This window comes from Lithobates pipiens, unplaced genomic scaffold, assembly GCF_037356315.1.
Source record: "Lithobates pipiens isolate NorthernLeopardFrog02 unplaced genomic scaffold, aLitPip1_a1.2 Scaffold_1, whole genome shotgun sequence".
Lineage (NCBI taxonomy): Eukaryota > Metazoa > Chordata > Amphibia > Anura > Ranidae > Lithobates > Lithobates pipiens.
This window is the reverse complement of record NW_027507685.1, coordinates 205,700,749-205,722,607: the sequence shown is the minus strand read 5'-3', so window position 1 is coordinate 205,722,607 and position 21,859 is coordinate 205,700,749. Positions and strand designations below refer to the sequence as shown.

At 42.0% G+C, this 21,859-nt stretch overlaps 1 protein-coding gene across 3 annotated transcripts in view; it reads right to left on the bottom strand.

Moving 5' to 3' along the window:
- Window positions 1–1,199: 1,199 nt before the first annotated feature.
- Window positions 1,200–21,859, bottom strand: part of BICRA (BRD4 interacting chromatin remodeling complex associated protein) — a 128,561-nt gene continuing 107,901 nt past the window's right edge. For 2 of the 3 annotated variants that reach the window (XM_077480866.1, XM_077480877.1), the window contains 8 exons: window positions 20,480–20,786; window positions 16,569–16,672; window positions 16,312–16,437; window positions 11,424–11,485; window positions 10,619–10,767; window positions 9,203–9,297; window positions 6,298–6,400; window positions 1,200–4,655 (listed from right to left, as the gene is read on the bottom strand). In XM_077480866.1, coding sequence (XP_077336992.1) covers window positions 3,451–4,655; window positions 6,298–6,400; window positions 9,203–9,297; window positions 10,619–10,767; window positions 11,424–11,485; window positions 16,312–16,437; window positions 16,569–16,672; window positions 20,480–20,786 — 2,151 coding nt within the window. In that variant the 3' untranslated portion in view covers window positions 1,200–3,450. The remainder of the gene's footprint in view (window positions 4,656–6,297; window positions 6,401–9,202; window positions 9,298–10,618; window positions 10,768–11,423; window positions 11,486–16,311; window positions 16,438–16,568; window positions 16,673–20,479; window positions 20,787–21,859) is intronic. The other variant, XR_013274427.1, reaches the window with a different exon arrangement.

The following is a 21,859-nucleotide window of genomic DNA, read 5'->3' as shown; positions in this document are numbered from 1 at the left end:
TCTGAAGAAGGCCCGATATAGGTCCAAAACATGTCAGGTGTACCCGCCAGTATGCAACTCTGCTAGCCCATCCATTTCTAAGGGCAGCTTACTGTACATACAGACGCATGTATTTGGGTTCAAATATCAACTATGATTTTGTACTGATGTATTTCTTATAATGCACTTTTTATGAATTTATTGTAATAAAATGTACCCGTTTTACTTACCTACTTGGTCTGTCTTTGGAAGTCCTGAGGGGTTAGACTGTGCTAATGTGTTTCTATATATGAAACAAACTATGAATGGAGGATGGGCAGATGATTGAAAGGTCTGCCCCCTCCATTCACAGATCTTATTTCTTTCAAGTAATGTGCTTGAAGCTTGCTGAAAGTTGCATAAGAGGTTGCTGTGCACCCTTCTCTTATATAAGCTGAGGCCTGACTGCCAAAAGCACTTAAAGCCTAAGTGCAGCCAAAAAAAACGCAAAAAAACAGGACATTGCTTACAGTCAAGTAGGATGTGTCCCTTGTGCTAAAGCCTCTTCTGTTAGGTGAACTCCTCCTCCTCCTCCATCCATCCTTGCCCCCCTAATGTTCCATTGTGGTGTGGGATATAGAAATGTAGGAACTGTCACAGGCTCTCATCAAGAGTGCTCGAGTATGACTGCCCCTTTTCCGCCATTCATAGAAACTGTACTACAGTTTCTACTAATGAAACATTATATGAATGGAGGATGGGCGAATGAGTGAAAGGTCCACCCCCTCCATTCCTAGAAGCTATAGTATGGCTTCTATAAAAGCAGCTGGGCAGAAAGGGCAGGCATAGTCAGACACTCTTGATAAGAGCCTGTGACAGCTTCCACGGTTCTATCAAGCCCTGCCAAACCAGGAGATTACGAGGGGATGATATCAGGAACAGAAGATTTCACCTAACAAGAGGCATCAGCACAAGGGACACATTCTGTCATACCTTCTGCCCCATGTGGCTATTGTGTTTCTTATTTTGGCTGCTCTTAGGCCTTTTAAATGCACCACTAGGAGCCTACACTTCAGGAACGTTACCTAGGCCTGGTCCAGTTTAGAACTCTATTGAATATTTCAGTACAAGGTCATTTACCGACATATGTCTCTTCTGTTCAACAAACATCACTCTTGCAGCTTTTGAAACTCTGTATTTTTAAACATTTTTTCCAAAAAAAAAAAAAAAATCATATACAGTTTTTAAAAAGAGGAACAAATTTAATTTACACAGAAGTACTAAATGTACATCATTCTTTAAAAAAAATCATTCTACATTATAAATACAGTAGAAATTCTTTTATAGTACTATATTTAGACCATAATGTTGGTTTAGGGATTGGAAGGGTGAAAGATGATGTAGGGGGGAGAGGGGGGCGTGGTAATTTTTTTGTTTCTTAAAACATTTTGCGAATGGAAATAAATACCGAAATTGGCGAGAGGTTATTACAGTAAGGAGTAGACTAACAATACGTCTGTCTGGATGAGGGAAGACACACGGGGAGGTTCTGCTTTGCAGGCAACTGACCTAGCAAAATATTCTAACAACGTGATGATGGAATCATGAATTTCTTACTACAATTTACTTTGACCCGTCTCCATAATCAAACAAACATGGAGACATCATGACAGGCAATTACCACTCATATTAATGTCCAATAATACCTTGCCTGGTCTGTCAAATTACTTTGGGACTTTGGGACTATGTGCTGTTTTCAACTATTCCAAGCACCCAATGCTGAAGAGGGTCTTAAATGTCTGGATGAAGCAGATCATTGAAGTGATGCATATGTTAATGCCGAAGAGGTGATACAATTGGCACACATGCCTAACGGAAACATTGGTAGATTAATAATGTCCACTGTTATCCATGTGCAATTTATACCCTACCAAGTTACGGCAACCAAGGCCCACTAGGTAACTAAATGCTACCTAGGGCTAACTAAGCTAAACCCAGGACCAGGATAAAGTAACTCATTGAGAAAGAAACCTTTGGTCTCCCTCATTGACCTTCTTCTGGCTGTCACGTTAATCCTCAATCTTCAACGCCTTCTGAGTTACTCACTCAGCATGACAGCCAAAGGTCTCCCTCATTGACCCCCTTCTGGCTGTCACGTTAATCCTCAATATCTTCTGAGTCACTCACTCAGCATGACAACCAGGCTATTAGCATTTTTGGAAGAAGGTCAGCAATGGCAAACTGTTTGCCAAAAGTCATCATTTGCTTAATTTGCAACAAAACATCAAAAGAAGCAGCTGGCAACAACGGGTGAATCTCACTTTACTGCACGACTAAAGCTCTTTAGACTTGAGCTTTTTTAGTTGCCCACACAGAGCTGCCTAATAATTAGACCCGCTTGAGTCATTTACACAAAGAGGCGTCCAAAGTGCCTGATGCTGCCCAGAGACATTTTCTTCTGCTATGGACCGGGAGGATTCTTCTGGCGAACGTGCTACAGTTAAATATCGCCCAAGTCATTGAAATGTCACAATAGGACAAGGAGAAGCAACACTCACTGCTTAACACCTTCATTGAAGAGTGACCTGATGTCTATAAGGAAGCCTAAACCCTACCTTTCTCTATAACCCGGCTATTATTCTATTCATCCATAAACTTCAATACTTTTGCACATTTTTTCTAAAGGATGCAACAGTTACGAAGGGACTCGGTTGCCCTATCCAGCACAGACGTACTAGTATGACTCCATGTCAACGTAGAAGTTAACTTGTTTGTATCTCTGCCACTCCCCCCATGTCTCTGATGGTTACCCCTCTATTCTTGATGCACCCCCAAAAACAAAAACAAAAACAAAAAAGTGAATATTTTTCATGTATAGCGCCATCGTGTGCACTGTGCATTCATTTGCTATTTTCCCAGATAGGAAAATAATAATAATAAAAAAATACAACACAGAACATAAAAAATCCCCTGACTTTGATGCTTGAATAACTTAAAGAAATATCATTACAATAAACTTTAATACGTTTGTTTTGAAGTCAGTCCCTTCAGTTTCCTCCTTAAGGGCGAAAGTTTTTTTTTTTATTCCTTTGTAATTTTTTTTTTTGACAGTTCAAGTTGAGATGAGAAAAACAGATGGAAGTGGGAGGTAATAGGGGAGGAAAAAAAACGACAAAAAAAGTTTTGAAGGCAACAGATCACCAGTTGAATGTGTCCTTTGAAAAGTTCTGTCTGGGGAGATAGCCGGCCTGTGCCGGAAAGTTCCCAACTTTCCTCCTAAAAGACGGCACAATTTCTCCACAGAACCACTTGCCGCACCGTGCGAACAAATGGGGAAAAAGGAAAGAAAATTGAGGCTTAATCTGAAAATGCGTGCCCTCCTGTCTCCAAGTACTGCGGCGGTTCATGTCCTGCGCAAGACACCATTGTTCGTCTCCCCAGGCAATTTATTAATTTATTTCTCACGGCTCGCTCGCTCGTTTCCTTCCCCTGTTATCTATTTAACGTCCTGGCCCCCAGGCCACCATTGTGGTTGGGGGTATGGTACGAGTCTGTGCGGTGGACAGGGGAGGAAAAGGGAGACGAGGAAGAGGAGTGATGGTACGAAGACTGGGCTGAGGACCGCAGAAGAGCATTGGAACTTCCACCACTCTGGGGCTGCTGTAGGTTGAGGATACTATCGATGGCGCTCTGCAGGTGCTCATTTAGAGTGTCATCCTGGGGGCTGTCACTGGAGAAGCTGGCGTTGTCAACGTCGAACTGCTCCGACTTCAGCCTTTTGGCTGATGGAATTGACATCTCCCAATTCAAATCAGACTCATGTTCTGTTCGTTCTGACTTGACCACCTGTCGGTAAAATCCTGGTTCATCGTCCTTGGCCTCTCTTCTCAAGCTCATGGTCGTCTCTTCATTGTTATTCGTCTTGGTTTCCCCTCTGCTAAAGAACACCAACTTTGAGCTTTCTTCTTTCTTCACCTTTTCACTCTCTGGGACCCCTTGAACCTTGTGTGATGTAATGACGCTTCTGGATCCATCTTCCTGCTTTATTGCCTGGGTCATAACTGGTGCTTGTGCAGGTGTTTCGACCGCTGGCCTGGTGTCTACTGGTTTACCGGTCACAAAGGCATCCACGTTCTCCCGATACGTCTTACGCAGGGGTAGCCTACAAAATGTTGCCAGGGGCTTCTTTTCAGCAGGCGATGAGTGGTCCAACGTACCATTCATCTGCCCAGTGTGTGTGGTGGTTGTGGCTGGGGTAGGGTTGACAGTTGTCTTGATGACGGTGCTGGCGGGTGTTGTGGGAGGGGCAGGGGGTGGAGGTGGTGGTGGAGGGTTGTGATGAACGGGGTCCAGAGCAGTGTTATGAATTACTTTGCTCAGCCCTGCCTCCTGCTTGATCTTCAGCTTCAGCCCGATACGACTACGGGCCTCATATGTTTTGATTGGAGGTTTGCTTCGTGAAGGGAGTGCATCTTCATCTGCATCAAGCGACGGTGAGGCTTTGGCCCAAGTGACAGATGGGGAGCCCCCACTGCTGTGCTTAATCACTAGCTTGGTAGGGTGTATTGGTGTGGAGGTCTGCAATGCAATGGGTTTCTGGGTCTCTGCTGCAGGGGCAGGACACGGTGAGGAAGAGACGGAGGCCACAGAAGGGGGTACTGTTTGAGACCGTGAAGAAGAGGAAGAGACATATTCATCTGCAGAAGAAAGAGGGACAGAGTTATCAAACATTTATCAGTGGAATAAATCTCTTCTCATACAGTTCATGTTTAAAAGGAAGACTTTTTGTTACAACCAATTCAGCCCTATACATACTGTACATCCTACATAAATATGACACACAAGCCTTTTTCTCATTTAGCACCGGGTACTGCCCCCAACTGCAACAGCAAGAAATGCCAGGGAGGCAATGAATGGCAAGGTGAGTCGTTTGGTCAGGGGGTCCCTTTGGAATAATAAATAAACCATTAAAGTGATAAATATACCATTCAAGTGTTTTGTTATATCTGTTAAAGTGCAAAAAACACCTGTTGATTTTGCCAGAAATCTTATGAGCTGATCAATTTCTTGTGTTCATCTCTATAAGCCCTTTTCGTGCACTGGCAGAGAAGAAGAGGTGACCAGAAGCCTGTGTTCTTTGTAATCCATCAGAAATGAAGCAGGCAGGGCTGACACCACATGTGAAAGCAGAAGTTCACTTTTAAAAATGTTTTTTAAATAAATGCACATCTTTTTGCAGGAAAAAAATAAATGTGCATTTATTATTATTTTTACTTGGAGCCTGTAAAGCATTGCACCCACAATCAGCAGGTCATGCAGGACTTCTGTAGACTCGGCTATGTATCTGTCTGCTCCTAACAAAATACAGGCAAACAGATACACACTGACAGGAAGAGACAATGAACTATCAGAGCGCTTCAACATCACCTTGGTAGTTAATTGAGAACTACAAGCCGACAGCCGTAAAGGCTTGGGACTTGTAGATTTCTATTCACTGAACTTGTGAATGAATGGTGTGCTGGCAGGAGGAGCCCTGCACAGCTGCGTTATTAAACAGTGACAGAAAGGCGCCCAGAAAACATAATCGCCATCACTGGGAGGAGAGGAGAGGCTGCAGCTGCTGGAACATGTTATAAGTTCCACCCTAAGGCATCTTTCACACTGGGGCACGAGCGGGCGTCTGTGGTAAAACTGTGCTATTTTTTAGTGGTGGTATTCAGCCTCTAGCAGGGCAGCTTTACCCCCCTCTAGCGGTTGAGAAAGGGTTAAAACCACCGCTGCAGCAGCGCTTTGCTGGAGGTATAGCCGCACTGCCCCATTGATTTCAATGGGCAGGAGCGATGAAGAAACAGTGTATACACCGCTCCTTCACCGCTGCAAAAATACTGCTAGTAGGACTTTTTTTTACCGTCCTGCTAGCGCACCGCTCCAGTGTAAAAGCCCTCGGGGCTTTCACACTGGAGACACAGCAGCGGCTGTTTCAGGTCGGTTAGCAGGCGCTATTTTTAGTGAAATAGTGCCTGCAAAACGACCCAGTGTGAAAGGGGTCTAAATACGGGTGGAACGTGTAACATGTTCCAAAAGGTGAACTTATCATTTAAGAAGTCAGAGCTGTGCTGTTAAGCCAAAAAGAAAAGGTATGAGGCATAATATATTTCTGGCACATCAACAGTATTTTTCTGTACCTGCAACATGTTTAGAGGAATGAAACAAAAACAACCAATAATATTTAGTTTATAAATATAAAATATACTATAGTTTGTTTTATGTATAAAGAGAGTCACAGCTAAAAACAAGATGCCTCCTAGTGGCGAAGCTGGAGATGGGAATGATGAATACCTGGTCTCTCTTTTGCCAGCTGCCGGTCCAGAGACATAGCAACTTTCTCCTCCTGAATAAACATTCTGTCGATCATTACCATCTCCGCAGAAGGACTCACTCTCTGCAGGAGAGAAACAACAGTGAAAACACAGCACTAAATGAAGCCACATGCAGTGAATGACTGAAGATGACCCCCCATGTTTGCAGCAAAGCCATCAGTTCTTCTAATTTAAAAATATTCTCTCAGCCATTCTTCTGAAATAGGGGTGAAATGTACAAAGTGAACGGCCATAGTTACACTACACAGATGGAAAATCAAGACAAGGTTGTTGGCGCCCTCTGCTGTACAAAATAGTAACAGCAAAATTAGTTTAATTTAGTTTTTAATAGCTGCTTTCAGAGTTTCTGGTTTACAGCCTACAAACAAAGTAAAGATGAAGACATCTGACATTATGTAACCACCCTGCCTCCTTTAACCACTTCCTGCCTGCCGTATGCAAAATGATGGCCGCAGGGTGGTTGCATTATCCTTATTGGGCGTCAAATAACGCCCAACAGGATAAGACAGGAGGGCGATCTGTGGTGCGTTGTGTTACTCTGACACACCGCATTTACGATCTTGGTAAACAGCCTATGCCGTAAGCTCTTTACCATGTGATCAGCTGTGCCCAATCACAGCTGGTCAAATCGTAACCAGGAAGCGACGTTTATTGGCTTTTCCTTTATTCACACGGACAAGGCGCGAGTAGAGGAGAGCCGATCAGCGTCTCTCCTGACGGGGGGGGGGGGGGGGTCTACGGTGATAATCGGAGCATTAATTTTCAGTGCACACCCATCAAGGATGCCCACTAGAGCCCACCAAGGATGCCAATCAGTGTTCATAAAGCCTCATGCACACTGGACGTTATAACCTTATAAAAACGGCAGTACCTTTCAGAGAGTTTTTCAACATTTTTGCAATATCATTTTTTAGCGTTTTTTTTTTTCAATGGATCAAAAATGTTAAACACCTTTGAGCCACGTTTGAGCATTTATCAAAGTTTTTTGACATTAGAGCGGTTTTACAGCTCAAAAACGCCTCTCAGAACCCACTAGTTTTGGGTCTTTTTTCCAGCCAAAAAACTGTTGAAAACAGCCTATGTGTGCATGGACACATAGAATAACATGCTGGAGAGTTATTGACTGTAGAAAAAAACATCTGAAGCCAAGAACAGCAGCAGTAAAAACATCCAGTGTGCATGAGGCCTTAGCGATGCCAATCAGTGCCCAACATTAGAACATCACACTTCAGCGGCCACATCCGTATGGGGGAAAATTTAGAGAAAAAAAAAATGGAGCGCCTTGACGCTGGGGATGTGGATAAAAATAATAAATTCTGAGTGCTGATGTATAAAATGACCTATGAAGCTAGAGGGGCTCCCAAGAAGTTTAGGAAGGTATGGTTTCGGTGGGTTGACTCTGAGAACACGATGGAAGGAGGAGGGGTGAGACCATTAGACTGCTTAAGACCATTTTCACTTTTTGAAAAATACGACAATGGGAAGATAGTGAGTATACTTCTTTTAATGTGGACGGAGTTGTGTTTTTGTATCATATCTAGCACAACACTGAATGCAGACATGCCCTGGGGAGGGAGGCTTTCTCAGTTGGGGGGTATCTGACTGGTTCTTGGTTCTGATTCAATGTTTGCTCTTCAACAAAAAAAAAGAAGAAAAGCACATATACTCCAGTGTATGATAGGGGTGATTAGCTCAGCTAAGAAAACATTGATATGTACAACGTTATGGCTATTAATGGATGTTGGTTTCTTCATTGATCTGGATCATGTGCGCAATAAAAAAAAATTTAAAAAAAGAAATAAAAAGCTCTAAATCTGACTTTCCAGGCAAAAAGTCATAACAGACAAGTCAAGTAGAAAAAAAAGTAAAAAAACAAAAAAAACATACAATTCACACATAATAAGCATTAATATATGGCGTAAACAGAAGGTTGACACCAAATGGACAGCAGTGAGCCCCTGTGCGTCAATGCATTTCGCTGTTTTGCTTCCTCAGGACACAATCAGTGGCCATCAGTACCACCTATGCGTGCCCATCAGTGCTGCATATAAGCGCAGCCTATGCTTCCTCATCAGTGCCACAAATGCCACCTCATTAGTGCCGCCTCATCAATGCTGGTTAGTAAAGGAGAAAATGTACTTATTTACAAAATTTTATAACAGAAACAAAGAAAAAAAACTTTTTTTTTTCCAAAATTGTCTTTTTTTTTTTTTTGTTTAGCAAAAAAAAACACAGAGGTGATCAAACACCACCAAAAGAAAGCTCTATCTGTGGGAAAAAAATATATAAAAATGTTGTTTGGGTACAGCATTACATGACCACGCAATTACAAAGTGCAACAGCGCTGAAAACTGGCCTGGGCAGGAAGGGGGTGAAAGTGCCCTGTATTTAAGTGGTTAAAAACCGCTAGTTAAAAAGAAGCCTTGTAATACTTACTGATGATGCAGAATACACGGTTCATGGTCCCAAACACCATCTCCCTATTTGTTCATGTGATCTCAAGCTAAAGGGGCATACAGACTGGCATTTAGGTAAAGGGGGTTAATCGGTGGCTTGGTCTGAACAGCAATAACTACCTTTGGCTGAGATCACATGAACAGATGCCTAGGTAGAGCTGGGAATGGAGAGTTTGAGAAACTCAGATGAAAACTTTGTTAGGCAAATCACATAAAAACAAAAACAAAAAACTGCATCAATTTGAATGAGGAATACATCAAAGGGGACAGGTCTGCTTTAAGCATTAGAAAACCTTCAAAAGAATGCTTTTCTATGGTGTATTTTTCAGAGAAAGAGAACCTCTATATGAACAAGTGAACCCGTCTATGCTGGACAGACAGGAGGGTCAAATCGCATTCATTACTCACCCTGGACTCTTCTAAAAGCAGCAAGCGATACTTGTTTAGCATGGCCTGAGTGCGCTTCAGGAGCTGAGTAGACACAGTCTCAAACTCGTCATCCACTAGAAAAAAGGAAAAAATTGTTTTTCTTTCATATATGGGAAAACCAAAGCATACATGATACACGAGGGCCTTGACGTAGGCACTGTGGCTTCCACATATATTTGCAAATATGTGCAACTAAACCCTCTGTTTTAAATGTGAATTGTTAGACAGGGTCACTTTGGTTTTTGTTTTTTGCAGGCTGGCAAGTGTGCTGAGAAATTTCTTGTCTGTTTGTGATGCGCATTGCCCTTCCATGTGCACCTTACTGCAAAAGGTTAGTTATAAACTGGGGTAGTTTTGTACAGATTATTTGCTGGATTTGGCATGGGGACACATTGGACACATTCAGCTGCCATTGTGCTCTTGCTGGGTATCTAATCTGTCCCTGTGCCATTAGGGAAGGGTGAGCTCCCTCCAGGCAATTAATTTATATACACACACACACATTTTATATATATATATATATATATATATATATATATATATATATATATATATATATATATATATATATATATATATATATATATATATATATATATATGTGGATTCCATGTATATTTGCAAATATGTCAACTAAAAGCTCAGTTTTTATGTGAATTGTTAGACAGGGTCAATTCGTTTTTTTGCAGGTTAGCTGGTAAGTGTGTTGGGAATTTTTGTCTGTTTGCGTTGTAAATAAAAAGGGTGCAAAGAAAAAAACTGAACAGTAACTGAATTCAATCATCTTCCAGTCGTTATTCTTATGCCCTGTACACCTGGTTGGACATTCCGACCAAAAAATCTGTCTGATTTTTTTCCAACGGATTTTGGCCGAAGCTTGGGTTGCATACACACGGTCAGACAAAGTTGTTGGAAAATCCGATCGTTCGGAACAAGGTGACGTTCATTGTGTATGATGGGGCTACGTAGAGGCTAGTAGCCTATAGCTTTGGTCTCGTAAATTAATCTTTGTCCGTCGGAATTCTCTACAAACGATTGGAAAAGGTCCGCTCGGATTTTGCTGATGGAAAATTTTAGATCTAGCTCTCAAACTTTTTCTGTTGGACTTCCAATGGAAAAAAAGTCAGATAGAGCCCACACACGATCGGATTTTTCGACAACATAATGCGATCGGACCTTATCCGTTGGAAATTTCCGACCGTGTGTACAGAGCATTACAGTCTGGGACCAGAAAATGAAACAAGGACTCTGATAAGTTGTTACTGGCAACAAAACATCTTTTTAGAATTTCTTTTTAGGTAGCTCACAGAACGAAAGAGGCAGACATGAGATAGATGCAGTTATAAATGGAGTGAGTATGCCACCAGACAGAAAATATAAAAAAAGGGGTCTCACCTTTTCTTAGGTCATGCGAATTGGGCAGCAGACCCTGGTATACATGGTAAGGGAGAAGTCTGTGCAGGGCATCTTCAAACGAGTGGAAGGGTGTCTTGTAATCTGGGTGCAGAACCGAGCCCTGGTGTTTATGTAGCTGCTCCAGGAAGCTGTGAAAACAACAAGGTGTTAATGGGCATAATAAAAGAAAAATTTCACATAAAAGATTTGAAATGTTTTTCAGCCAGTCTTGTTATTCATACCCTTTTGCCATAAGTGAAGAAATAAAATTACACCACTATTATATGTCAGCTTGACAGTTTCCTTTGCTTGCCCAAGGGAAGGCGACAAAAAAAGCAACAAAGCTGAAATAGGAAATAATAGTGTCTCCTGCCTGGATATGCAGGATCGCAGAGATGCACTAAATTAGGGGTCAGCCTCTGGTGGGTTATTACAGTATCAAATGTCATCTAGGGGTCCACATTACTAAATTAAATGCATTGTTTAGGGAAGCACATAATTTGGGGGGTTTCAAAGCAAAATGGCAAAGCAACACCACACCAATACCTTTAAAATAAAGTTTAAAAAAAAAAAAAAGCTATACATATACACACACGCTAACATTTTCCAAAATACACTGTAGTTTTCCTTTAATAAAGAGAATAGTTCATTCACCCGGGCCTATTTTGTCCTATGTGACAAGCTTGTTGGTGAACTCTGCTGCACAAAATAGTAAAAAAAAAAAAAAGCACACGGACAGTCTACAATGGTGAACATGCTGCGGATAGCTCTCAAGCGCTCTGTATGAAATATAAGGTATGCTCACCAGGCTTCTTTGCTTGGCTGTAGTGTTTGAAGTTTTTTCAATGTTCCAAACTTACTATCAAACTAAAAGCAGAACGAAAATAGAAAACATGACAAATAGGTAACAGCTTGAGAACACCAGGTATACAGATGACAAAAAGATATCAATCCTACTCCCAAGAAACGTGTCAGAGTTCCTAAATTATATATACACACACACACACACACACAGTCGTGCTCATATGTTTACATGCCCTGGCAGAATTGTTGATTTCTTGACCATTTTTCAGGGAATACAAATAACACAAAAACATTTCTTTCACTCATGGTTAGTGTTTGGCTGAAGCCATTTATTATAAATTAACTTTGTTTAGTCTTTTTAAATCATAATTACAACAGAAAACTACCCAAATGACCCTGATCAAAAGTTTACATACCCTGGTGATTTTGGCCTGATAACATGCACACAAGTTAACACAAAGGGGTTTGAATGGCTATTAAAGGTTACCATCCTCACCTGTGATCTGTTTGCTTGGTGTGTGTGTGTGTGTGTGTGTGTGTGTGTGTGTGTGTGTGTGTGTGTGTGTGTGTGTGTGTGTGTGTGTGTGTGTGTGTGTGTGTGTGTGTGTGTGTGTAAAAGGTCAATGAGTTTCTGGACTCCTGACAGACCCTTGCATCTTTCATCCAGTGCTGCATTGATGTTTCTGGATTCGGAGTCAAAAGAATTGTCAAAGGATCTGTGGGAAAAGGTAGTTGAACTGTATAAAACAGGAAAGGGATATAAAAAGATATCCAAGGAATTGAGAATGCCAATCAGCAGTGTTCAAACTCTAATCTAGAAGTGGAAAATGAGGGGTTCTGTTGAAACCAAACCACCTAAAGTTTCAGCCACAACTGCCAGGAAAATTGTTTGGGATGCAAAGAAAAACCCACAAATAACTTCAGGTGAAATACAGGACTCTCTGAAAAAATGTGGTGTGGCTGTTTCAAGATGCACAATAAGGAGGCACTTGAAGAAAGATGGGCTGCATGGTCGAGTCACCAGAAGAAAGCCATTACTACGCAAATGCCACAAAGTATCACACTTACAATACGCCAAACAGCACAGAGAGACAAACCTCAAACCTTCTGGCACAAAATCATTTGGAGTGATGAGACCAAAATGTATCTTTTTGGCCACAACCATAAACACTACATTTAGAGAGGAGTCAACGAGGCCTATGATAAAAAGGCACACCATTCCTACTGTGAAACACGGAGGTGGATCGCTGATGTTTTGGGGATGTGTGAGCTGCAAAAGCACAGGAAATTTGGTCAAAATTGATGGCAGGATGAATGCAGTATGTTATCAAAATACTGGAGGAACATTTGTATTCATCAGCCAGGAAGCTGCGCATGGGACGTACTTGGACATTCCAACATGACAATGATCCAAAACACAAGGCCAAGTCAACCTGTCATTGGCTACAGCAAAATAAAGTACATTTTCTGGAATGGACATCTCGGTCTCCTGACCTCCATATCATTGAGCCACTCTGGGGAGATCTCAAACGTGCATTTCATGCAAGACAGCCCAAGAATTTCCAGGAACTGGAGGCTTTTTGCCAAGAGGAATGGGCAGCCTTACCATCTGAGAAGATAAAGAGCCTCAACCACAAATACCACAAAAGACTTCAAGCTGTCATTGATGTTAAAGGGGGCAATACACGGTATTAAGAACTGGGGCGTGTAAACTTTTGATCAGGGCCATTTGGGTAGTTTCTGTTGCGATTATAATTTAAAAAGAATAAACACAGTTGATTGATAATAAATGGCTTCAGCCAAACACTAACCACGAGTGAAAAATGTTTTTGTGTTATCATTCATATTCTCTGAAATATGGCTAAGAAATTACACACACACACACACACACACACACACACACACACACACATATATATATATATATATATATATATATATATATATATATATACACACACATACATATATACATACATACACACATATATACATGCATACACACGCGCACGCACGCCAAGGAATCCTGTTTTAGTGCTAACTGACTTGTATCTTAAAAATTCATACAGACATTGGGGTTGATTTACTACACCTGGAGAGTGCAAAAACTGCTGCACTTCTGCATAGAAAACAATCAACTTCCAGTTTTTTTTTGTCAAAGCTTAATTGAACAAGCTGAAGTTAGAAGCTGATTGATTACCATGCACAGCTGCATCAGATTTTGCACTATCCAGTTTTAATATATCAATCCCCATAGTATAAATGGGTTTGTTCTTGATTGTTAAAAGTAACATATACTCCATTACCATCTCAGCCTTAATTTGAACTCACATTATATATGACTGGTACCTTGAGCCTACACTCTAGTTGCAGACTCTCCCATCATTCATGATATTATTCAAAACTTTTCTTCCAGAAGTGAAGCCCTCTTTGACCACTGAAGAGAATGGAATGGTGGAATGTCTGTACTTATAGGGCAGTGATGGCGGACCTTGGCACCCAAGATGTTTTGGAACTACATTTCCCATGATGCTCATGCACTCTGCAGTGTAGTTGAGCATCATGGGAAATGTAGTTCCAAAACATCTGGGGTGCCAAGGTTCGCCATCACTGTTATAGGGGAAGAAGAATAATGTCCCTAGAAAAAACACCACACTTCTACAGCTTGCGGTACACCAGGTTGTTTACGGCTCTACTGGAAGTCACACTGTAGAACCTCTATGGCCCTGGTGCCCAAAGGATAACCTGCAGACCTGCAGTACTTGTGCGACCCATTGACTTCAGCAATCTGTAGTGGGAGTGGGAGCACTGATTTTTAAAGGGATAATAGCAGTGATCTCTACTAGCCTCATGTAACTCGTCCTCAGACCATCAATGGCTTCTTCAACAGATCTCCTGTCTCTAACCAAACCTGTAGCATGTCTGCCGTTCCCAGTCATCATTTCCTCTAGTAGGTCTGCAGTTTCTGAAGTCCCTTTATAGCATTACAACAACTAAACAAAATGAAATGCAGCCTTTTGTTGATGCCAAAGGCCAGAGTTTAGGCCCTCATACAGCTTGTAAGTTGGCAATCTGCGCTCTAAGGCAGTGTTTCTCAACTATTTTCATTCAAGGCACCCTTTCAAAATAATGCACACTCTTGAGGCACCCCCATTTAAAAATCTAGGATATATGCGACTCCCAACATTTAAGGTAATATATTCTGCCAAAGCAAAAACACACCTTTGCACACTGGTACTGATTATTATTCCAATGTTTCTCTTCTCCCTCATTTTCTCTCCCTCACTCAACTAATGTGATCCCAGGGCTGATGACGAGGGACAGTATGGGCAAACAAGGATGCTGTGAAGGCACGCGGGATCCTTCTCATCGATTGACATCGCTGTTTATTAGAACGCCGCTTGCGAGAAGGTTGTAGAAGTTTGTAATGGTGCACAATAAAAACCTATGGCTTTGTGTAACTGAAAGGAAGGCTTGATCCACCCACTGGCTTATGTAGAATTTTGGTCAATTTTTAGGCATTTTCTCAAGACATCCCTGACTAAACCCCTGGTTGAAAAAGTCTGCTCTAAGGCAAGAATGGGAAAACTGGGGCTCATTACAGTAAATAAAGTGATTTACAGTAGATGTGACTTGACAAAGGGGAAGGATAAAATCATTAAGCTGTATACTCTGTATAATGTATTCTTTATTGTTCAAGTAGGCAGCCTATGGATTCATTGGCAATATAGATAGGCGTAGGAGGCCTCCTACAAGCAAGAATAATCGTCATATCTGTCAATGAATAGGAATGCAGACCTTCTTTAATCAATATTGTATTGTTATAATAACTGGAAATGTATTCAAGAACCCAAGGAATAAAAAAAATATCACTGAAGAATTATTTCAGCAGCAGCTGTTCCACATGGTTTCTGTTTTAACTTCCTCTAGAACAGTGGTCACTATTTTTTGAGTCATGGACCCCTTTAAGAATTTGGTGAAAGCTATGGAACCCCTCACCAGAAATATTCCCATAAACAGAACTTTGCATGCAATGAATATATGTACTTTATTGAAAGGTTATTGCCTCGCATATATGACACACGCAAAGTTTGAAAAAGTAAATGAGAATTAGCACTTGCTATTATGGATTGGCACAAGATGGCTGTTTTGCAAAGAATGATACATAATTTAAAAATGGTAAAAAAAGCCAATACTTACATCAAGAGATCGAGAGAGTCAAGAGAGCATTGATTGCTATAAGCAGTGCCAGGGTGCGTTATCTTATATATCTTTCAATGAAAAGACATTGATTGGGACAATAGGGGGGGCTGTATAGTGAATGTAAATGTTCATTTTTTTTTATCTGACCCTCATGGACCCCTAAAAACCATCCACGGACCATTTAGAGGTCCACTGACCCCAGTAAAGAACCCCTGCTCAAAGAGCAACACAATTTAAAAGAAAATCCTCAGCTCAAAATAGTGTAGTCTTTTTTTGATTTCAACAGGTAAAAAAAAAAAAAAAAGAAAAAAAAAAAAAAAAAAAAAGTGGTCACTGCCCCCACCTATAACTGGCCTTTGCAGCAAGGAGCATATGGAAGGGCAACGTATGTAAACCATGCATGTGCTCCTACTATGGAGGCTCTCAAAAATGTACAGTGTTAGGACTACAGATAATACTGGGGTGCCGTGAACTGGCTCTGTAGCTTACGTATGTATCTGCAAATCTGTGCAAACGAAACCCCTGTTTTTAACGCAAATTGTAAGACAGGACAATCTGGTTGGTTGACGGCGGACTGGTGAGCTGGGAATTTCCTTTGGTTTTGTTTTACGTGTTATTTGATTTCAGCCTATAAGATTGAGGGGTGTAAAAGAAAGGAAGACATCCAACATTGATGGTTTACATACCTGCGTCTGGTTCTGGACCTGGGCTGCTGGTACAATCTGAGAGATGCCTTTGCCAACAACTTGGATTTGCAAGGAGCCCTTTCCCAGGCTGATAGTAGGCACTGAGCTGATCACTCCGGTTTTAGCCTGAATTGGAATAAACCATAACAAAGATGTATCCTTTAGGTGTACACTTCTTTTCCTCTATGTTTTCACATTCCTCATTAGGCAAACAGTGCTTCTGGTATCAGGATTGTGTAGTCAGAACAGGTCCTCACCTGGGTCTGCACAGGAACAGCATTAACAGGTTTCCCCTGCACCACAGACGTTTTGACAGTCGTGTTGGGGAAACAAGACGCATCTTGGGATCCAGGAGCACCACCTGTAGACAATCCCAGAGAAAACATAAGTCTTGCAGCATGCAGGCTCTTATATGCAACTATGCACAATATATGATAAGGAGGAAACAAAACAGGAATGTTGTACTAACAGTAAAATCTTTTTCTTGGAGTCCATTGAGGGACACAAGAAGTCATTCACCTATGGGTTATACTGTTGCCTACAGAAGGATAAAATGAAAAAACTGTAGACCAGCCCAGGATTACTCTTCCTAATTACCAGCATGCCTCAGTTTTTCAACAAAGCAGTAGCGAGGGCATGATCATAAATATAGATGGGTGGACCAGTGTCTCCCAACGGACTCCAAGAAAAGGATTTTATGGCAAGTACATGAATCCTGTTTTCTTTCTCGTCCATTGAGGGACACATGAATACATATGTTTATTTCTGAAGGTTCAGCATCTATCAAATCCTAGTGAAGTCTAGATGGTTATTACCACAACGTCAGATAAAGCCTGCACCAAGTTTTCCATCAACAGGAGACCATCTAAATAACCAACAATAGGGATGCAATAAGAACGTAGCAGGGCTAAAACTGGGGGCAGCACCTTGGTGAAAGTGGCACAGCAGCAAATTCGAACTACGGGAGGAATACAACAAAATGCATAAAAAAGTTGATTCACTTGAAAGAAGGGAGCATGCAGGCATGCATCCTTGATGTCCACAGAAGTCCAAAAATCTGCCTTGTGAAGGGAGGCTAACACCAACCTGGCAGATTCCATCTGGAATTTCTGAGCTTGAATGAAGGTATTCAGTGTTTTGAGATCCAAGATTGGGCAGATATGCCCCCCTTTTGGGTTCAGGGACAGTGAACAGATTGGAGTAAATTCCCTAAAAAACTGTTTTGCCACAGAAACGGGGACAATGATCCCTTAATCCAAATGATCCACAAGGGCTTAGTAGAAATCTACTAGCTAATCTGTGCAGTGAAACAAAGTTGGAGGTGAGAAACTAAAAGGGCAGGGAGCAAAACACCAGGATGTAGAACCTGGAAACCACCTCCTGAACAGAAGCTATCCAGGTGTCTGTAAAGGTTACCAAATATGTCCCCCCTATGGCAAGTGGAGGGAGGCTGGTCAGGGAATTTAGCTTAGGTGGAGCCCAAGAACTTGCACATGCACTGGGAGGCCAAGCTTGGGGAGTCTGGACATGGATGGTGCAAAAGGGAAGTTTTTCTTAAAGCGGAGTTCCACCCAAAAATTAAACTTCCGCTGTCCGGATTCCTTCCATCCTCTGGTGTCACATTTGGCATCTTTCAGGGGGGAGGGGAGGGGGGGGGAGCAGATACCTGTCTAATACAGTTATTTGCTCCCACTTCAGGCAAAAGATCGCCACAGTATCCGCGGCGATTTACACCATGTCCGGCCCCTCCTCCGCTGCCTTCTGGGAGACACACAGGTCCAGAAAACAGCAGGGACCACTCAGAACGTGCAGGGCGACTCGCGCATGTGCAGTAGGGAACCAGGCTGGGAACCAGGCTGTTCACTTCCTGATTCCCTTACTTAAGATGCCGGTGCCTCCAGCCAGAGCTGAAGGACGGGACATTGCGGGATCCCTGGACAGGTAAGTGTCCTTATTTTAAAAGTCAGTAGCTGCAGTATTTGTAGCTGCTGACTTTTAATTTGTTTTTTGTTTTTTTTTGGGGGGTTTTCTTTAGGCGCAACTCCGCTTTAATAGATAGGAAAGAGGAAGACTTAAGAATCTGTTCCTTAGATTTCTTCTTGCATCGATATGGTAGTTGCGCTTTGTAAATACATTTTTGTGTTTATTATAAGTCAGCAGCTACAAAAAAAAGTGTAGCTGCTGACATTTAATATAACACTCACCTGTCTCACGATTCAGCTATGTGGCCACCCAAACCCTCGCTCCTCTCCGCTCTCACTACTGAGTCACAGCTCTCCAATCAGCGAGGAGCATGAACAAGACCACTGCTTCCACACAGAAAGCAAAGGTTCAGATCTACAGCTGCTGGAAGCCTACAGGCTTTATTACTCAGGCTGTGGCTGCCTTAGAAACAAACACCCATTCTAAGACTTTGCGCTCCTTTTGTTTTCATGCAGCTGGCGTTTTTATATTTTATTTAAACTAACGTTTCAATTGAGCTTTAAAAATTACCATGTTTGCATCTACATTCTATAAACACAATGCAAGTGCAGAAAATGGCCTCTCGAAGGGGAAAGAGCTTCCTGTTTTGTGGATCCCCTCGATGGGAAGAACAGATGTATAAGGTATCTTAAAAGGCCATCTCACCTGAGCATGCACTTGTCTGTTTTGCTGAGCAAAGTCCCATTGAGATGCTGTGTACTGTGCTCGGCAAAATGGCTAAGTGTACATGAATGCAGCGGGAGAAGGCCTGTATGCCTCAATGAACAGTAGGTGAAGGAGATGTTCTGACCGCAGCCCTTAACACACATGATGGGGGGGGGGGGGGGGGCTGCACATGGCTGTTTATGCCTGATATAAATAAGCACACGAAAAAAAAGATGAAGGTTTGTGGACACCCTTTCTCCTTAGAACCTCGTGTCTGGATCAGAAATGAAAACAATTCTGATAGACTTAATCCATTAAGAATTTTCCTTCCTCTGCATCAATGTGTAATTTCTAATAATGCATTGGTGGGGGTGGGCACAGACACAGCATAGATCCAAAGTAAAGTGTATGTACAACTAAAAATGTAAACCTAAAAATACATTTAAAAAAAAATACTTTAGTCCATTGTGTAAAGTGCTTTTTAATGTTTATGATGTTTTTTATTTGTGTGGATGCACGTGAACTAAAAATACCTGGTGATCCTGTTGGATCTCCTATGTGTTCAGGAACTCCCTGCTCTTTTCTGTCAATGCTATCCATGGGTTCATATACCCCTGATTGCATTGGAAGACATATGCAGAGCATCCCTCATAGGGAACAGGACACCATTCAAGTGCATGGCAAGCTTGCAGCCTTGTAGTCAGCCTTTGACTTCACATCGGTGTCAGTGGGGGGAATGGTACCCCACCATCGGTGTCAGTGGGGGGGAATGGTACCCCATCATCGGTGTCAGTGGAACGAATACTGCATCATCATTGGTGTCAGTGGAAGAATTTGTTCCCAATCTCTGGGGTCAGTGGAAGAAATAGTACCCCATTGTTGGTGTCAGTGGGAGGAGTAGTGCCCCAAAAGGGCCACATCCGGCCCATGGGCCACAATTTGGAGATAGTTGATCTAGGAAGAGTCCAAGATACCAAACCCTGGGGTATCACAAGACCATGGACTACCTACCAGATAGGTGGACGGCTTACTAAAGTTGGATGCCCTGTACCATTTATAAAAATTGGACCAAAAGCAGAGCTGTAGCTCAAAGCAGCATATCCAGTTTACAGTGAAAGAACAATCAAAATAGTTTTCAAGGGCCACTGAATATTAAAATCTATGGACAGTGCTAGGTTAGGCTGTAATATTACTGATATTGTTAGAAGTAGATAGTCCCATTCAACATTTGACTTGTTCTGGTAATGATTTAAGGCAGACGCATTAAAAGGTACCCGAGATATGCGTGTGGCTATATTTACTGGGGTATGTTCTTGCCACTCAGAGCTAGAGCTAGAGTAAACCCTCATTAATATTACAGAACAAGTCTAGTTGAATGTGACCAACTTTTTGTAGTTCTACCAGGACCAAAAAAAAAATCAGAACCTTTGCAGCCTTGGATTGCCATAGTTAATAAGAGTCATTGCTTTTTCCAATAAATAACCTTGGCTTATAGCAAAGACATAGATTCTTCCACAGAACACAAATCCAGCCTACTTACCAGCAGTCTTCATTAGAACTGATGCCTGCTGCTGCTGTTGCTGGAGTAGTGTTGAAAGCTGAGCCGCCTGGGTGATGGCTCCTGTCTGCACCTTTGTCAAATCACCGTGTCCCACAGAAGTTTGTTGCACCAACACCTGGCCAGGGGAGTGCCCATGCAGAGAAGCTTGTGTTGGCACTTGCTGCCCCTGTCCACTGATCAACACTGAAGATGACTGAGCATTGTACTGTCCAGCGAGAGCAGGGGAGTTTTGGGCACCCCCTTGTTGTTGCTGCTGAGCTTGCATCATCAGACTCTGCTGTTGCATCTAGAAAACGGGGCATAATAAAAGATAAACATTAGTAATTTAGCATGGAAAAATTGCCAAGATTCAGAACATCTAACCACTTCCAGCCTAGTCTCTTTGCAGAGATACAGTAAATGCACTCACAAAAGTCTTACTCAACGCAGCAGTGCAAAGTAGAGCAACTTACATTGGCCAGTAAGCCTTAGGACTACTGAAGTCATCAGCAATATATAAAACTGACTGGTTGTCGTTTTCTCACCACCCTCTGCACAATGTTTGCCTACTACAAGAAACCTAAAACTAAGTGGGTGTGGCTTAAAGGGTTAGTTCATCTTTAACGATATTTTGCCAAAAATAAAAATCTATGTATTAGCTTCCTCTGTACATTAATATGCAGTCCTCAAATCTCAGCCAGTCCCTGCTGAACTGGTTGAGATTCGATCCATCCATGGCTTTACTTTTCAAGCTGCTTATTCTATTGCCCTTCCCTCTCCGTCCAGCAGATGGCAGGATATATCAAGCATTGGAATGTGGCCCTGAAAAAAAACTCACAAATGAGTTCCCCAGTCCATTCCCTACCCAAGCATGCACAGTCAGTTCCCTGTTCACTCTACAGAATGCTGAACTCATTTGTGAGTTGTCAAGGCGGCACATCCAAATTTCGATATGTCCTGCCATTTGCAGAACAGAGAGGGCAATGGAATAAGCAGCCTAAAGTGTATGCATTCTTTTACAAAAACGGAGGATTGTACATTAATACACTGAAAGGAAGCTATAATGGGTAGGGACTTTTTGGAAAGGGTCATTAAATGGTGAACCAACCCTTCATAAATCTCCCAGATCATGCACAGTATTTACATATTCTGAACAAGCCGCAAAAGGAAACACTTATTCATCTCTGTATCTGTAAGCATTGTGGAGAAATCAATTTTCAAAGTGTACAATGCAGACACTTAGATTCTTTGTTGTGCTCTTAGCATATTAAAAGCAGCTAATGCTGTTGGAGGTGGCTTTTTTTGAAAGAGTGTCTCCTGGTTGTTATGAATATGAAAGTTGTTAACAGGGGCGGACTGACAACTCATGGGGACCCCGGG